We start from the raw sequence: 14779 nt of genomic DNA, 5'->3' as shown, positions 1-14779 counted from the left end.
ACGTTATTCATTTCTACAGAACGATCCAGCTTTTACTTTCTGTTTCAAAGTAATATTTTGGAAGCGTGTTTAAAGTTTAGATGGTCATCAAACCGAATTCTCTGATATAAATGGGAACCCCCTACAGGTTTTACCATTTCTCACTCGGTTGATTTCGTTTCTTAATGTAATAGAGACAATTGCGTTCCATGTAGTTGGACCGTCGCATGCAAAGGAAGGATTTACTCTACTTTGTGTTCCGGTTTGGAATGTGACACTGGAATGTAGAGGCTCTGCTTAGGTTTCTCGTGTTTGCCTGTGGTTGAAACAAAGCAGCAAGGGATTGCAGGCACCGTTTTACACAAAAAAACAACCCCTTAACACAAATAACGTGTGAGCAATTCAGTCGTCTTCTTATCGACAGTGGGAGATAACCGGTAACGCCATGTAGCTCTCAAGGACGCGCAGAGACGCTGTTATCAGAGATGAAGCGGGAGATCGGATTTAGACCATTTAAGGCTGCATGCAGCATGAGCTGATTTGAATACCAAATCTCCACAGTCAATCATTGCCATTTAGCTAAAACCATAAAGGTGTAGTCCTGTAATATCCAATTGATGCCACTGCTGGCGGTGACGCCTCCACTAGAGGGAGGTCTAGAGAGCTTCTTTAGGGGGGTATTTGGCCTACTCTTCCACGCTGGTCAGACATTTTGGAAGAGGTGGGAGTACCCACACTTTGCCCATTCACATACGACCTGCCGATTGACTAAGTAAGACTTTGTGAACCCATGTATAATTACCTGATGGATAGAGGCGTGGATGTATAGGCAACAAGTTGAAGATGGGTGGGTCAAAGAGAAACATAACTAACTTCTCCGTAAGAACCCCATTTACATTTCACATTTGTTAATAATGTTTTGAAGTGTGTTGAAGTTTACATGGTCATATAACCAATCGCCCCAATAAAATGCAACAATGCAATTTGAATGTACTGTATGTAGTGTCTGAATGCAAATACATCTTAAGAAGACATCGTGCAGCACAGGGGGGCATATTTGTTACGTAGAGAAAGAGTCGGTCGTGGGCAGAGGAATCAAGGAAGTTCTAGAGCCAGACTTCAATAGAGGTGGGGAGTCAACAGCACGGATGGCTGGTGGTTCCACGTAAATTGTTAAACTAAACCACAGTATGTTGAATGTATGACTCGTGAAGGTCAAGCACTTTATTTAACTTACGTTGGGGAGTATGTCATGCTGTGGGCAGTTTATGCTTCCCTTTACCACATTCATAAGAGTCACCGTGGCCTATTTGTGTTCTGAATCACGCAGGCTTACCACGACCCCATGCTGAAGTTGGGCATCATGAACGAGGAAGAATTAACAAAGATATTTGGAGACCTCGACTCGTTTATTCCATTGCACCAAGGTAATAATAAACATTACAAGAACCGAACAAGCTTGGAACGTTGGGCCAACGTTGGTCGGACAGTTCCAACCACGTGCTAAAGTTGGCCCAACGTTGCACGTTTACTGGGAAGACATAAGACATGACGATGTAAAAGCAGCCTAACTGCGTGGCACAGTCACAGGGTTGTGAGTTTAAATCCTCTTCAGGATAGAACATTCTTGGCTCGTAATTTCATGATGATCAATCAAATTTGTACCATTTCGGGGGGAAGCAAGAGCGGTTGTTCTGATGGAGGGACTGCGATTACCACTCATGGCTCAGGGTTACACAGTTTAACTCTTTGGATGTTAATGATAATTAACACGATGCAGCAGCTTCGTTTTAGACCTTCTACAGTGTCAGGAATACACATGGTTGCACTCGGATGTGTTTTTGTGTGATACCCCGTGTTGTTCAGCGTTATGTCCGACATTTCGCACCACGGGTTTGCAGCATCTTCAGGAACTGAATTGAGCCATTCGCCAATATCCCTTAAATTTTATAGCGTTGACTGCTACTGCTGATGGTGTTGCCGGATCTGATCGCTTTACCGCCGATGCCGTCTCCTCCCGCAGACCTGGTCAGACGTCTGGAAGAGGCTCGTGGTCCCGACGGCACCGTGAAGGAAGTGGGACAAACCCTCGTCACGTGGGTGAGTGTTAAGAGACGAGGCCACCCGCCTGCACAGCTGCGGACACGTTCCGACAAATTTGATAATCACTCTTACATCACTCAATTGGAATACGCCACGTAGCATCATCGCTTCCCATACCGGCAAGCCTGATGCCCGCTGGCGAGTGCTGCTTTGACCTTGCCCCACACGGGGACAGCTGCCGTAGGGGGGGTCCTCTTGGCTGGACAATGTCAGCTTATTAGCGTGGTTGGGACGAGACATAATTGTGACGGTGCTACAAATTGCCAGAGGCGCATCGGAAGCGGCCACTGCGCGCAAATCCTCATGGCTTAGAGAGCGGCTGGAAAACCATCCTAAACCAAACTATTTTTATTTTACCATTTAAGGCCCATTGAGCTATATAGCTCTTTTTCAGAAGTGACCTGGCCACAAATCATAGCTTAATGAAGTGGCTTACCATGTTGAAATTAATATCAGCAGCCAAATACTCTAAACGCGTGACGTTGATTCTAAATGTAGAGGGAAAAACCAGAGGACCCGGAGAAAAATCCACGCGACTGCTGGAAGAGAGACATGCAAACTCCAAATATACAGGCTTCAGGGTCGGGATCGGACCCACAGCCTCCTGCATACCAGGCGAGGTAGTTAACATCTCGCCACCGTTCCCGACGTTGCAGCTGCCGTGCCTCAACGCGTACACCAGCTACTGCGGCAACCAGGTGGCGGCCAAGGCGCTGCTGGACCAGAAGAAACGCGACCCGCGCGTGCAGGACTTCCTGCAGCGCTGCATCGAGTCGCCGTTCAGCCGCAAGCTGGAGCTGTGGAGCTTCCTGGATGTGCCGCGCTCGCGCCTTGTCAAGTACCCGCTGCTGCTGCGTGAAATCGAGCGCCACACGCCCGCGGAGCACCCCGACGTCGACCTGCTGCGCCACGCGGTGAGGGCCCTGCCGCAGTCACTCTGAATGACAGGGGGTGGAACTACATGACGGGAGGTGAAGCTACATAACGGGGGGGTGGAGCTACATGATGGGGGGTGGAGCTACATTACAGGAGGTGGAGCTACATGATAGGGGGTGGAGCTACATGACAGGGGTGGAACTACATGATGAGGGGGTGGAGCTACACGATGGGGGTGGAGCTACATGATGGGAGGTGGACCTACATGATAGGGGATGGAGCTACATTACAGGGTGTGGAGCTCCATGATGAGGGGGTGGAGCTACACGATGGGGGTGGAGCTACATGATAGGAGGTGGAGCTACATGATGGGGGGTGGAGCTACATGACGGGAGGTGGAGCTACATGATGGAGGGTGGAGCTACACGACAGGGGGTGGAGCTACGGGATGGGGGTGGAGCTACATGATGGGGGGTGGAGCTACATGACAGGAGGTGGAGCTACATGACAGGGGGTGAATGTGTGTAAGTTGAACTTCTTTCGCACCGTAAGTAACCGACCGTGCTAATCGGAGGTGCGGGGGAAGGACAACAAACTAAAAATAAGAAAGCAGTTGGAAGCGTCCTGCCATCGATATTTAGCCACCCACTGCGAGCATCTTCGCCGCGCTAATCAGGTACTGAAGGGAAATATTTTCAATCCGGTATTGGCACTCCCGTTTCTAATATCAGCGCGCTCGGTCACTCCTTGTCACTTTGTGCACAGCCAAGACGCACGTTATTTGTAGCCGTATTACTTGTGAAACCCAATGCGGCCCTCAGTGAGGAGAGAGCTCCTCAACCCCTGTTGTCAGGTCATCACCCCTGAGGTGGCTGAGTAGGATCAGTGAAAGGCAAACAAAACGTGAAAGGCCATTCTTGGCATCGGGGAGAAGCGGCAAACTGGTAGGAGGCTAAGCACACTCGCCAACCAAACACCAGCCCTACCCCTAAGCTAAACAATCACCACCCTCTCGCACAATCCTTCCCCTTATTACGCCTGCCCCTCTCCACCCCCCCAACGAACATTGCTCCATCTGACCACAGGTCAAGGAATAGAACCTCTCGGCGAGCGTATCAAGCATTTGGCCTCCCCCGTCGCCCGTGATGACGCGCTTGCCTTCCCATGACCGCCGAGCTGATGCCGCTTCTTTGTCCCCCCCCTCCCTTCCCCACTCAGACGGAGATCGTCCGGGGCATCCTCTCGGAGATCAACTTGCGCACGGGCGAGTCCGAGTGCTGCTTCTACCGCGAGCGGCTCGAGTTTGTGGACGCGCGGCACCGGGACCCGCGCATCGCCTCGGCGCGTCTCCTGCACTGCCACGGGGAGCTGCGCAACCAACGGGGCACCGTGAGTGCCCGCACAGTGCACGGCTCGGCGGTGTTGGCCGGGCGCTAGCGCATTTGCCGCTCGTTGTAGCAGAGGATTTGCGCTTAAAGCCCTGCGGCCCGCCCTAGGTAATGCTGCGGGTGTGTTCACCGAAGTAATACACTCGGTGCCTGCTTCACGGTGAACAATTGAAGATCCCGTGATGTTATTTGAAAATGACTAGGTCATGTGCGCAGGCATCATTGTCCAAATTTGCCAAATTAGAAAAAATGTACCTGCAACTTATTTAATGGGAATGTCCTCTTAACTGTTATCTCCTTTTCACTTTTCTCTGCCCACCGCGGCGTCTTTCGATGCATAATGTTTGACATCCATTCATCCTGGTCACTCGTTTAATTGATTTACATCGCACATCCGTGTCAAAAACCCATGACCACATGACCCGGGATGTGCCCGATCCCATAATATACCGGAAGCTCGGCAGGGGTGCATGGATGGATGACGACCATGCATAACAGGTGCTATAGGCTGTGGGGCTAGGTTTTGGCCATCGGAAGGGCAGTACAGCAACATCAATTGTTGTGCTTCTGTGCTCCCACTTCTACACTCCACCTTTTAAGGAAAACGCACTGGCCAGCATAAAGCATTGGTCAAATAACACCCCACTATCCACATGGCCAGGGGCAGAGCCAGAGGGGTGACAGGGTAGACAATTGTCACCCCCGAAAAAAAATTAAAAATCGAAAATCTGAAACATTCTGCGTATAAGTGTACGACACTCGGTCTGGTGGACTCAGTGCAACTGCATTGTCAGAGTATGTCGCTAACCGATGGCGTCTAGTTCAACAGCCTGACTCTCTAATCATTCTTGAAATTAAAATTTGTTGAATGTCACCCCGGGCTGAAAATCCTGGCTCCGCCCCTGCACATGGCATGGGGAGGCACTCATCCAGTAGTGGATTGACAAAGGGCTGTACATGTGCATTCAATAAAAAAGCTAAGTGCCCCCATTTTTCAAACGGTAATGCAAATAATGCTCAGTTGAGCATGGAGCCACTTAGACCTGAAAATACATTCCAGGTTTTTACTCTGGCATGATTACCAACAATATATACATCATTTGTATTGATATTGATTGGGTACTAGCCGAAAACACAAGCTACGGCACCGAAATGCACGAATCTCACCGGACTAAAACACACTTTATTTACGCATGTACACGTGTGCGTCCGTGCGCGTGTGTGTGGCGACCCAACAGAAGCTGCACGTGTTTCTGTTTGACGAGGTGCTGGTGCTCACTCGGCCTGGCGCACGCGGAGAGAGAAGTTTCTACCAGGTGAGAGACGCCATGGCCTGGCCAAGCAAACTTCCTACCCGGCACACGATCGATAGTGTATTTATTTATCAAGGTTTAGCAGTGCAGAAACGAGCCATCGAGCCGGTTGGCCTCAAGTTTGATGATTCAATTAAGGTCTGCAACCCCCCAATAATTTTGGCTGTTAATGACACTCACATCATTGTCGTCATTTGCAATATCAGACGATCAGGTGACGGTGTGATGGTCCGAATTTTATAATGATCTTCGACTTCGAGCACTTCAACACCGACGTTTGCCATTCCTGACCCATGCAGCCCCAGCTGGCTTTGAGAATGTCGCTCATAATAAATCTGCGACTACTACCGATAACGATGATACAGTTCGATTACCGTTTGGATTCGTCAAGCATCTAAATCAGTGGTCGGCACCCAAATTAACAGGAAGAGCATTTTTTTTTTCCAGTTCGGTAAAATTTTTTTTATATTTCAAGAGGCACAATGCGTGTCTATAATGTCACGAAGCAGTCCTTAAAGAGGGGCATACAGCTCAGGAGCCGCTGGTTGCCGACCCCTGCTCTAAATGCAACCGCATTTTAAGAACTTACAGAAACAGTGGGCGCAGTTGGCCATTAGCAGAGGAAAACAGATGGGTCTTGAGCCAGGATGGGGGCAGGGCTCCACTCGGTGCCTCGGTGCGTGAATGCCCACCTTGATCCGTGTCTTTGATCATCGCACAGGTGTTCCGGCAGCCGGTCCCCACAGCGGAGCTCCGCCTGGAGGATATCACGGAGCCAGGGGGAAGAGGCTCCTTCCGTGGGCCCTTTGGGCCAAACGATCGTGGTGAGAATTCAGACGTCGTTTTCTGTCGTTGCCTTTTATTCCCGCTTTTTGGTAATGATGACGGAGACGCTTCCATGGTGAGTTAACGCTCGTGGTGGCACTGGCAGGCATGATGACACTTGTAGCCATAGTAGTAATAATAAACAATAATCATTTGTTTTTTGAAAGAGCGCCATCTCATCTCAAACATTTGAAAGGGGCACCCCCGGTGGCAGATGTCTCTGTGACCTCAGCACCATGCCTGCAAGCGAGAATTAGTCTGGCAGTCAGGGAGGGTGGTGGTGGGGGGGTGACAATCGCTTCGTCTAATCTCGATGATCGAGTAATTTGACGATGACGCCGCTACCGCGAGTTTGACAACTCTTCATGGTGACGCCGACCCCCAGGCAAGAACGCGTTCCGCGTGGGCGTGGGGCCCATGGGCCGAGGCCACACCCTGCAGGCCGACAGCGCCTACAACAAGCGGCGCTGGCTCGCGTGCCTGGGGACCGCCCTGCACGGACACACCCAGGGCAAGGGTCCCCCGCCAAGCCCCCCCGAGATCCCCGCCGACGACAGCGGCCCCCCGACGCCCGGTGAAGCGTACAGCGACGCGGAGGAGGCACCCGGATCGGTGCGCTCCGACATGGAGCTGTCCCTGGGCGGATTCTCCGACTCGGAGTCCGAGGTGAGGGACGCGGGAGCCGGAGGTGGAGGCGATCGCGGCCGCCCCTCGTTGTGACGCGGCAGTAGGCGCGCGTTCCCGTTCCCCAAAAAGCGCCGCGTTTAGTGAAAACCGCGTTCAGCGACGAATTGCCGTACTGTGATTCCTCGCACTGTGAAATCAGCCTGCAGTCATACCATGGCGGGACAGAGAACTGATGAGGGTGCGCCGCCAGATGATAAGCCACTTCGTTGAGCGATCATTTGTGGCCAGGTGGTTCATTAAAAAAGCTGTATAGCTCAGTGGGTCTTACATGGTAAAACACAAATAGTTCAATATTTTTTTTATCGTGTCGTTTCAGCGGTCCGAAGTATCCTCCGTCATGGACACGAGTGAAGTTCTCCACATGACCTCCTGGCGAGGCCGCGAGGGCCCCGGGTTTCTGGACGAGATGTCCAGGGACTGTTTATCCGACCACGAGGAGGTCTCCAGCGGGCAGGAAGACTGAAGGGAAACGTCCTGTCAAGGGGGCTCCATCACTCCCCCCTCTTCACGTGACATCCTCCCATTGAATCATCAACCGACGACTTTCCACACACAGAGACGAATGACCAGCATTGACAACATTGCCGTTGTTGATCAACGTTGTATGACAATAGAAAAAGAGACCGACGGACGGTATGGGTCCTTTTTTTCTGGCTCCTATAATACCCCTTTTCCACTGGCACAGCCGAGCCGAGCCAGCGCGGAGCCCTCACGGTACTACGGGTGGCTTCCTCCCACTGGCAATTGGCCATGCCGAGCTAGAACCAAACCGTGGCCCACTGTAAATCTAGCTCCGGGAGGCCAAGCAGGGCCAGGGGCGGGGTTAATCACACATGCATTGCGTGCAACGTCAATCGGTGCAATTCCAACACAGCGTCACCGCGGCATCTGCGTGCGCCTCGACTAGTTCATTGCGTTAGCGACATCAGAGGCACGGCTCGGCTACTGCAGTGGAAAAACAACCTGGCTCCTTCTCGGCCGTGTCCAGCTGGCAAGGTCTGGCGCAGCTACTGTGAGTTGCCCAGTGGAAATTAGGTGTTTGCTGTGCGGTGTTGGCAGAAGGTATTGCCACACCTGAAGTGCCTTCAATGATATTAACAAAGAGGCTCGAAGCGCCCCGCCAACTGCTCTTGGGGTTGTTAGTAAAATGCTGATCTACGCATTCATATTCATGTTTCTTTGTAATATTTTAAATGTTGGATGTTGGGTACCGTATTGCTGTGAGTGTTAAATACAAAGATCTTTTAAAACGCCAGTTCATCAAAACTTCCAAACGGGCAGCTGGTGTTTTAAATGACAACATCTTTGGTTGGGTTTTTAACAAGGGACTGTGAGATGGAATGCCATCTCTGTAATTGTCGTGAATTACTTTTTTTGTTTTAATCTTAATCTCCCTTAAAACAGTTGCTCGCAGTCATGAAGAGGTTCTGTTTCAGTGACCAATTACCTCTCTGGTTTAATTTGCCAGCCTAACTCTATGGATTGCCGTGAGCGAGTTCAATCTTCCGTAGGTGTTGCACTCATTATTTTGTGCTGCGACAGCCTTTTCGCATGTTTCGCTACCCACATTTTAATGAGGGTGGAGGGGAGAGAGGGGTTCGTGTAGACATCGGCTAATTGGAATCGCCGTTAAATTGTGGCGGCGGCGTACAATTGATGCAGATCGCCTACTCCTCTAGACGTTGTGAATAATTCGTAACGCCACCGCAAATCCCAACGCTGTTGTGTCACGGCAGGTTTTTGTCAATGAATTTCACCCTTCCACTGTGCTAGTTTGAGTGCTGTTTCTCATCTGCTCGTTGAACGCAGCGCTATGGGGGCGGGTCAGAATGCGAATGTCTGTCACCGACGGCGTCACACCTCGCGTGTGACACGAGGCTCGGCTCGTAGGCATTCGTTTTTTTAGTGCACGAGCCACCAGGGACGTATAACCTCACGGTTTCGTAGACTTTAACCTTCTCGAACAAAGGCTTGTCAAAACTTGGGCATTTCTCCAAACACATTAAGCCATGGAAATATAAGTCTAATAGTGCCACACATGCCTGTGCCAAGACCAGGAGCCTAACGAAATGCAAAACAAGCCAATCAGACTTTAGCACAGACCGAACGCATTCCGCCGCGCTAGCAGGCAGAGCCAAGATGAGGCTACGCAGTCCGATCTCAGTGGATATCTGCAGACAATCAGGAGACTTTTATTCCACATTATTATTGATGCCAAACATCTGGCGCCGGTGCTCACTCGAATGCGAAGTGCGTACGTGTGTGTTTTTTTATTTTATTTATCTCCGCGTTGTTGACAAATGCTGTACGGGCACAGTGGGCTTTATTTTATTTATTTTTTGTAATGAAAACTATTGTGTTGTGGGACGACATTCAGCCACGTGACATGTGATGCCAGTGTTTGTCATTTATGGTGCCACTCAAGGTCGCACCTCCTGCTCTTATTCTTTTGCCTGTTAATCTGAAGTGTTGAGAGTGTAAAGGCAATCCCTCAATATTTCCTGGTTGCTCAACAGCGGTGCTAAATTCGTTCCGGTCGTCACCCACCGTGGCATCGTGCAGGGGGCATAGACGCAAAGAGGAGGAGGAGGAGGGGATCCTGAGCAAACTCTGGATATGAACCGAGTAGAATGAGATTCTCAGCTGCTGACTTTTACACGAAAAGTCACAACTAAAACATGACTTTTCCGTTTGCGTATCGAGTGGCACCCTACTTTCTCCATACATGGTATGGAATATCATGTAATGTGGTTTGCCTCCGCAGTGGCATTGTCAGCATTTGCCAACTGCATTGCCACGAGTTACATTGGAATAGAGAATGTCAGAGATTCCTTAAGGGAAGTGGAAACCACGATGGTGGTGTGAAGGTGAAGGCTTCTCTCTGCAGGGCACTGAGCTCCGATCGAGTAATCCATACCAAATGAAGTAACGATAAAAGTTCTGCTTGGTCACCCCGGAAGAGTGGAGTTAGCAAATCCGATAATCTAAGCAATCGATCGTTAGTTCGATTGCTCTGCTAAACGGTCGATCAGAGAAAAAAGTGGGGTAAATAAAATTTTACCTCTATTCCCCGCGTGGGCCGCTGAATGTGGAGGTGATGGAGTGAGCACCAACAACGCATCTGAGCGAGCAGCGTCTTTGTGGCATGCCAGCGTCGTGAATAGCTTTGAAAATGTATCTTTGGCATTGAGAGTCAAGAATTGTTCGTTCGGGGCATTGGGTTCCATATGTATGTACGTACGTGTGTGCGTTTTTTAAGCTTGTTTGTGCTTATTAAGATTCCACTTTCTTGGAAGGGAAATTGAGCCAAAGGATTAATCTTGGTTGATGTAGAGTATTCGGTGATTAATTAAGTGCAAACCGGCCTGTGTACAAATACGCAATCATATGACGATAAAGCAGTTGGCATATGTACAGGAGCCGTAAATGATTTCACTGCTCATTGATGCAATTTAAGAGGGCTGATTAATGTGCAGATATGGACTGGGTATGACCACCAGAACCAGATATGGCCCATCACTGAGAACTCAAAACCGTTGAGACCACCACTGGTACATTTTACATGTTTATCGATTATGTTAGCGTATTGTGCCTACTTTACGTTCAAATGGCAATCCTAATTTACAAGGTAATTCAATCAATAAGCAGTTTTAAATCGAAATCATTGTATTATTGACGCAGTATCTGCGTACACTAAGAAAGCATTGGTTGAAGTAGAAACCTGAAAACAATTGGTCCTCAAGTACTGCACTCCAGTAATATTAGCGTTGTGTACCGGCGACAGACAAAATCTACTGTAGCAGAGATTTTTTTCGAAATCTTGCCTTGAAATATATTAATCTAGTCAAGATTTGAGCCTTAAAGTAGATTTTAAGCTACAAGTGTATATAGTATCATTTGGCATCTGGGGGTTGTTTGTGTAGGGTTTCTGTAGCATTCACGGATTAATAAGAACTCTATCCCGCAATTTGAAAAACGTGCCAAATAGGTATGATATATACCTTGCCGTGCTACTACTTTGCAGAAGGGCCTTCACTGCAGAGAGCTCTAGAGAGCTCCTCTAGAAGGTAGTGTGGCCTACTTTTCCACTCTGGCTTGAGGTTTTGGATGAAGCGAGACTACCCACACTTTACCCCACCAAATATACGACTTGTCGATCGACACGTCTAATGATGGATAGGCAGAGGCACGGGGCATTTAATAAACTTGCCACCATTGTTTCAGCTTCCACGCCAGGAGATCGAATTGAACCAGTGACCTCTGGATTGCTGGCCCACCCCACTGCTAACTAACCCTTACACCACTGCAGCATCTTTGCCAAATTAGTATTCCCTTAACAAAAAAGAATGAGACTTGGAGAAAAGGAGTATTATGGTATGGGGTGTATTCGTTGCCAGGTTTTCAGCTGCATGAGTTAAGAGCCAAGGTAAGATTGATTAAAATGAAATTCCATTCTCTACCCCTTTGTTGTTTCTCCAGAAGATGTTTTTTTAAATGAAAAAATTACAATGGCATTTTTGTTTCATGGCATAATCTCACCTGACATTGCAAAACCGTGTCGAAATACTCTTCTGCCATGCGGTACCAAATCGTGGTTCATGTGTTAAGGTCGATTGAACAAGACTATTATATTTTTTTATTATAAGTTGTATAATTTGGCGTTGGCTCAAACTAAACATCACGCCTGGTTAATTTGTCTTATCATTGATAGAGTTCTTTTTAATGAAATTTTATTTTAATTTCTTTTAATATACAGTACTACAAAGGTAATTAGGTTGTTAGCTCTTAAATACATATTTAATTTTTTATTGATTTCTGATGGTATATTTAATCAAGCATGCAGATACCTGCAGTTTAAAATTAGCTCGTAAGTTATTTTCACTATATATAGTAAAAGTACTATATATAAAATGAATACGTGAGGGTTTTTTTGGTGACAATTTTCAACCATACTTAAGACGATGTTGAGAGAAAAATGAACAATGAATTGTAAGACTGATAGAAACTGACAAGAACAAGTCTGTGTTGAGTGATTATAATGTTTGAAGGGCTTCCAATGGATTTCACATCTCATTTTTACATACGGTACAACATAGATCTGGTCCGCCAGGCACTAACGTACAGGCGGACACATGGCAAGGTCATATATGTGAACGTCCATGGAGAATGACAGCGACACCATGCATATATACTGCACTGGGATGTGGGCAGTGAATTGGTCAGGGAGAATATGTGACGGTTCGGATATTTGACGTTTATAATGTCTGCTTCCCACCTCTTAAGCAGCACCACTGCATGCAGGGTAACATGTGTAAATGTTAGCTTGGTTTAAAACTTGACAAAGAGGTTTGGCAGTTTTCGTTGCGTTTTTCCCATGGTGTGGTGAATCGATGTCGTAAATTGGATTGTTGGAAGACGTGAATTAAGGCGGCGTGGCTCAGTTGCAACGAAGTTTGCGTCACAAAATAAGGCATTGCCTTGAAATGCAATTCGCCGAGAAAGACTTGGAAAGTTGGCTGCACAGTAAGAGAACGTGTTAAGGTGGTCTGCGGATGTAATATGGGGGTGCTTGAAGCACCGTTGGTCGGAAAGGAATGCACTGTACACTATATATGGCAGGTGGTCTCAAGTCCTACATCGCAAATGAAAAGTGTGCAGACTCGTACGTGACTCATAATAAAGGTTTTTGGGTTAGATCGCGTTATTTATAAATGTGTCGAAACCCTCCACCACCCGACACGGCCAATCAGCTAAATAAAGTGTCACGTTGACAAAAGACAATTAGTTCACTACTTTAGCCCACCGGTGTGTTGAAGAGTGAATCCACAACATTTACAGTTTGAATACGACGTTTCGCTGGTAATTGCATCCAGCATCATCGGGCAATTCGCCAGAATCGTACGTGACTGCACATTATACTCCAGTTGTAACTCACAACGTGGCTTACTTTCAGCCTGGGGCTGTCTAGGGCTGAGCTCCAGAAAACCCAGTCACCATACGCTCGTGTGAGTATAATATCTGCCTCCCAGTACTACTGGTCGTGGCAGCGCTTTAAATAGAGGAGATCTTCCTTTTCAAAAATACTAAGACCACCGATCATGTATGTACGTGTACCGCTGTATCGTGTAATGGTAAGGTTTGTCGTAAATGAAGGTATTGGAAAAGGGATGAATAGGACAAAACAAATGAACGGAAACACTGCTTCAGGTCTGCATTTATTTATTTTTTTGCCAATTGACACGCGCGTGTCAAGAGGCAAAGCTTTACCACCATTACAAAACACAGCGGAATTATTAAACAGTTTAGTTGTATTTCTTTTTTAATGCAAAACACTCGGCATCCACAAAACAGTACTTTTTAAAATGAAATTACTTCATGCTGGCCTTTTGCAGTGGTACCGTGACTTTGTGTCCAATGGTAAAAAAGGTATTTTAAGAGTACAGCTTTGGTGACTCAGAGGACTGATGTCGTAATGTTTTTAGGGAATGTTTATTTTTAGTTAAAAGGGAACGACTTCCAATGGTCTACACAAGGAGCAGGTGGCTGATGAGAGGCGCCGCGCATCAAGGTGACTGACTGTGCAATCGGCCAACACAATGGAGAGCGGAGGAAACAAATCCCCTCTTAAATTTCAACAACCACGTCTCCACTTTCGGATGGAATTCCGCCCTACCCAACCCAGCCCCCCTGATAAACTTTAATTTTTCGCAACACATGATTTTTCATCGCCACTTTCGTTACAAAGTGCCCGGATTTGCTCTCGATGTACACTGGCTATGAGCAGTAATAGCCACGAGGTGCTTGTTCAGTTATCTCCCCCCGGGAGGTGATTTCAAGAGACAGTCTCGGAAACGATTTCGATGGATTCCTGAAGTCAAAATGTGATTCCATTGTCACATTGACAACCGCCACGATTTACAAAGTGTGTTTTATGATTTTAGCGTCCATTTGATCAGCAGAACGATTCAGCGTGCTGCCGTACAGCTTTGCAGTGGCTGCACGCGTGCGTGTGCCTCGTGTGTTTTATTTTACGGTCGTAGGAAGTGGCTGAGAGATAGGCACAAGGTGGCGTCTTGATTTGTTACTGACTGTGCTTGGGTTGCTGTCTTCTTCTGTATGGGGCATGTACATTTGTAAAGTACACTGTAAATTGTTACCAAATAAAATGTTGGAAAATTGTTTTTTTATATATATAAAAAGTCTACCTTGACCGTACAATTTTTGTGACCGTGGTCGATCTCATGTATGCCACCTCGAAAGACGGTCGGACCTAGCCTGGTTATCAATGGCACGCGACTGTAGTGTGCGTACCAGCTCTGTTGGCCAGAGTCCCTCTGAAACCTTGCTGTTTGGAAACTATAAAAGCCGAATAGATGTTGTCACACGCACAAAGCTGCGGGCGCTTCATCTCGAACCACTTTATGATGCAACGTACCCAAATGTGTGCAAACGCTTGGCGCCAGCTGTTATAGGGCACTCGCGGTTGTGGGGAATTTACTGGTGCTGTATACAGCAGTGGATTAACCATTGCTGCTGATGAGGAACACGTGGATTTGAGAACATATGCAGGTTGCAGTTGTTTGTAATTCAAACAGCTAGGAAACATAC

At 47.8% G+C, this 14779-nt stretch overlaps 1 protein-coding gene across 1 annotated transcript in view; it reads left to right on the top strand.

Annotated features, from left to right (window-relative positions):
* LOC116942340 (rho guanine nucleotide exchange factor 3-like) overlaps window positions 1-14360 on the top strand; it is a 54215-nt gene extending 39855 nt beyond the window's left edge. The window contains exons 5-12 of the mRNA XM_032954118.2: window positions 1310-1406; window positions 2003-2079; window positions 2739-2996; window positions 4177-4347; window positions 5585-5662; window positions 6381-6483; window positions 6870-7150; window positions 7488-14360. Of these exons, the coding sequence (XP_032810009.1) occupies window positions 1310-1406; window positions 2003-2079; window positions 2739-2996; window positions 4177-4347; window positions 5585-5662; window positions 6381-6483; window positions 6870-7150; window positions 7488-7634 (1212 nt within the window). The 3' untranslated portion in view covers window positions 7635-14360. The remainder of the gene's footprint in view (window positions 1-1309; window positions 1407-2002; window positions 2080-2738; window positions 2997-4176; window positions 4348-5584; window positions 5663-6380; window positions 6484-6869; window positions 7151-7487) is intronic.
* The last annotated feature ends 419 nt before the right edge of the window (window positions 14361-14779 follow it).

The sequence above is a fragment of the Petromyzon marinus genome, chromosome 14, assembly GCF_048934315.1.
Source record: "Petromyzon marinus isolate PM22_M1 ecotype Great Lakes invasive population chromosome 14, UKy_Petmar_22M1.pri1.0, whole genome shotgun sequence".
Lineage (NCBI taxonomy): Eukaryota > Metazoa > Chordata > Hyperoartia > Petromyzontiformes > Petromyzontidae > Petromyzon > Petromyzon marinus.
Note: the sequence above shows the minus strand (reverse complement) of the source record. Positions and strands in the feature narration are given on the sequence as shown.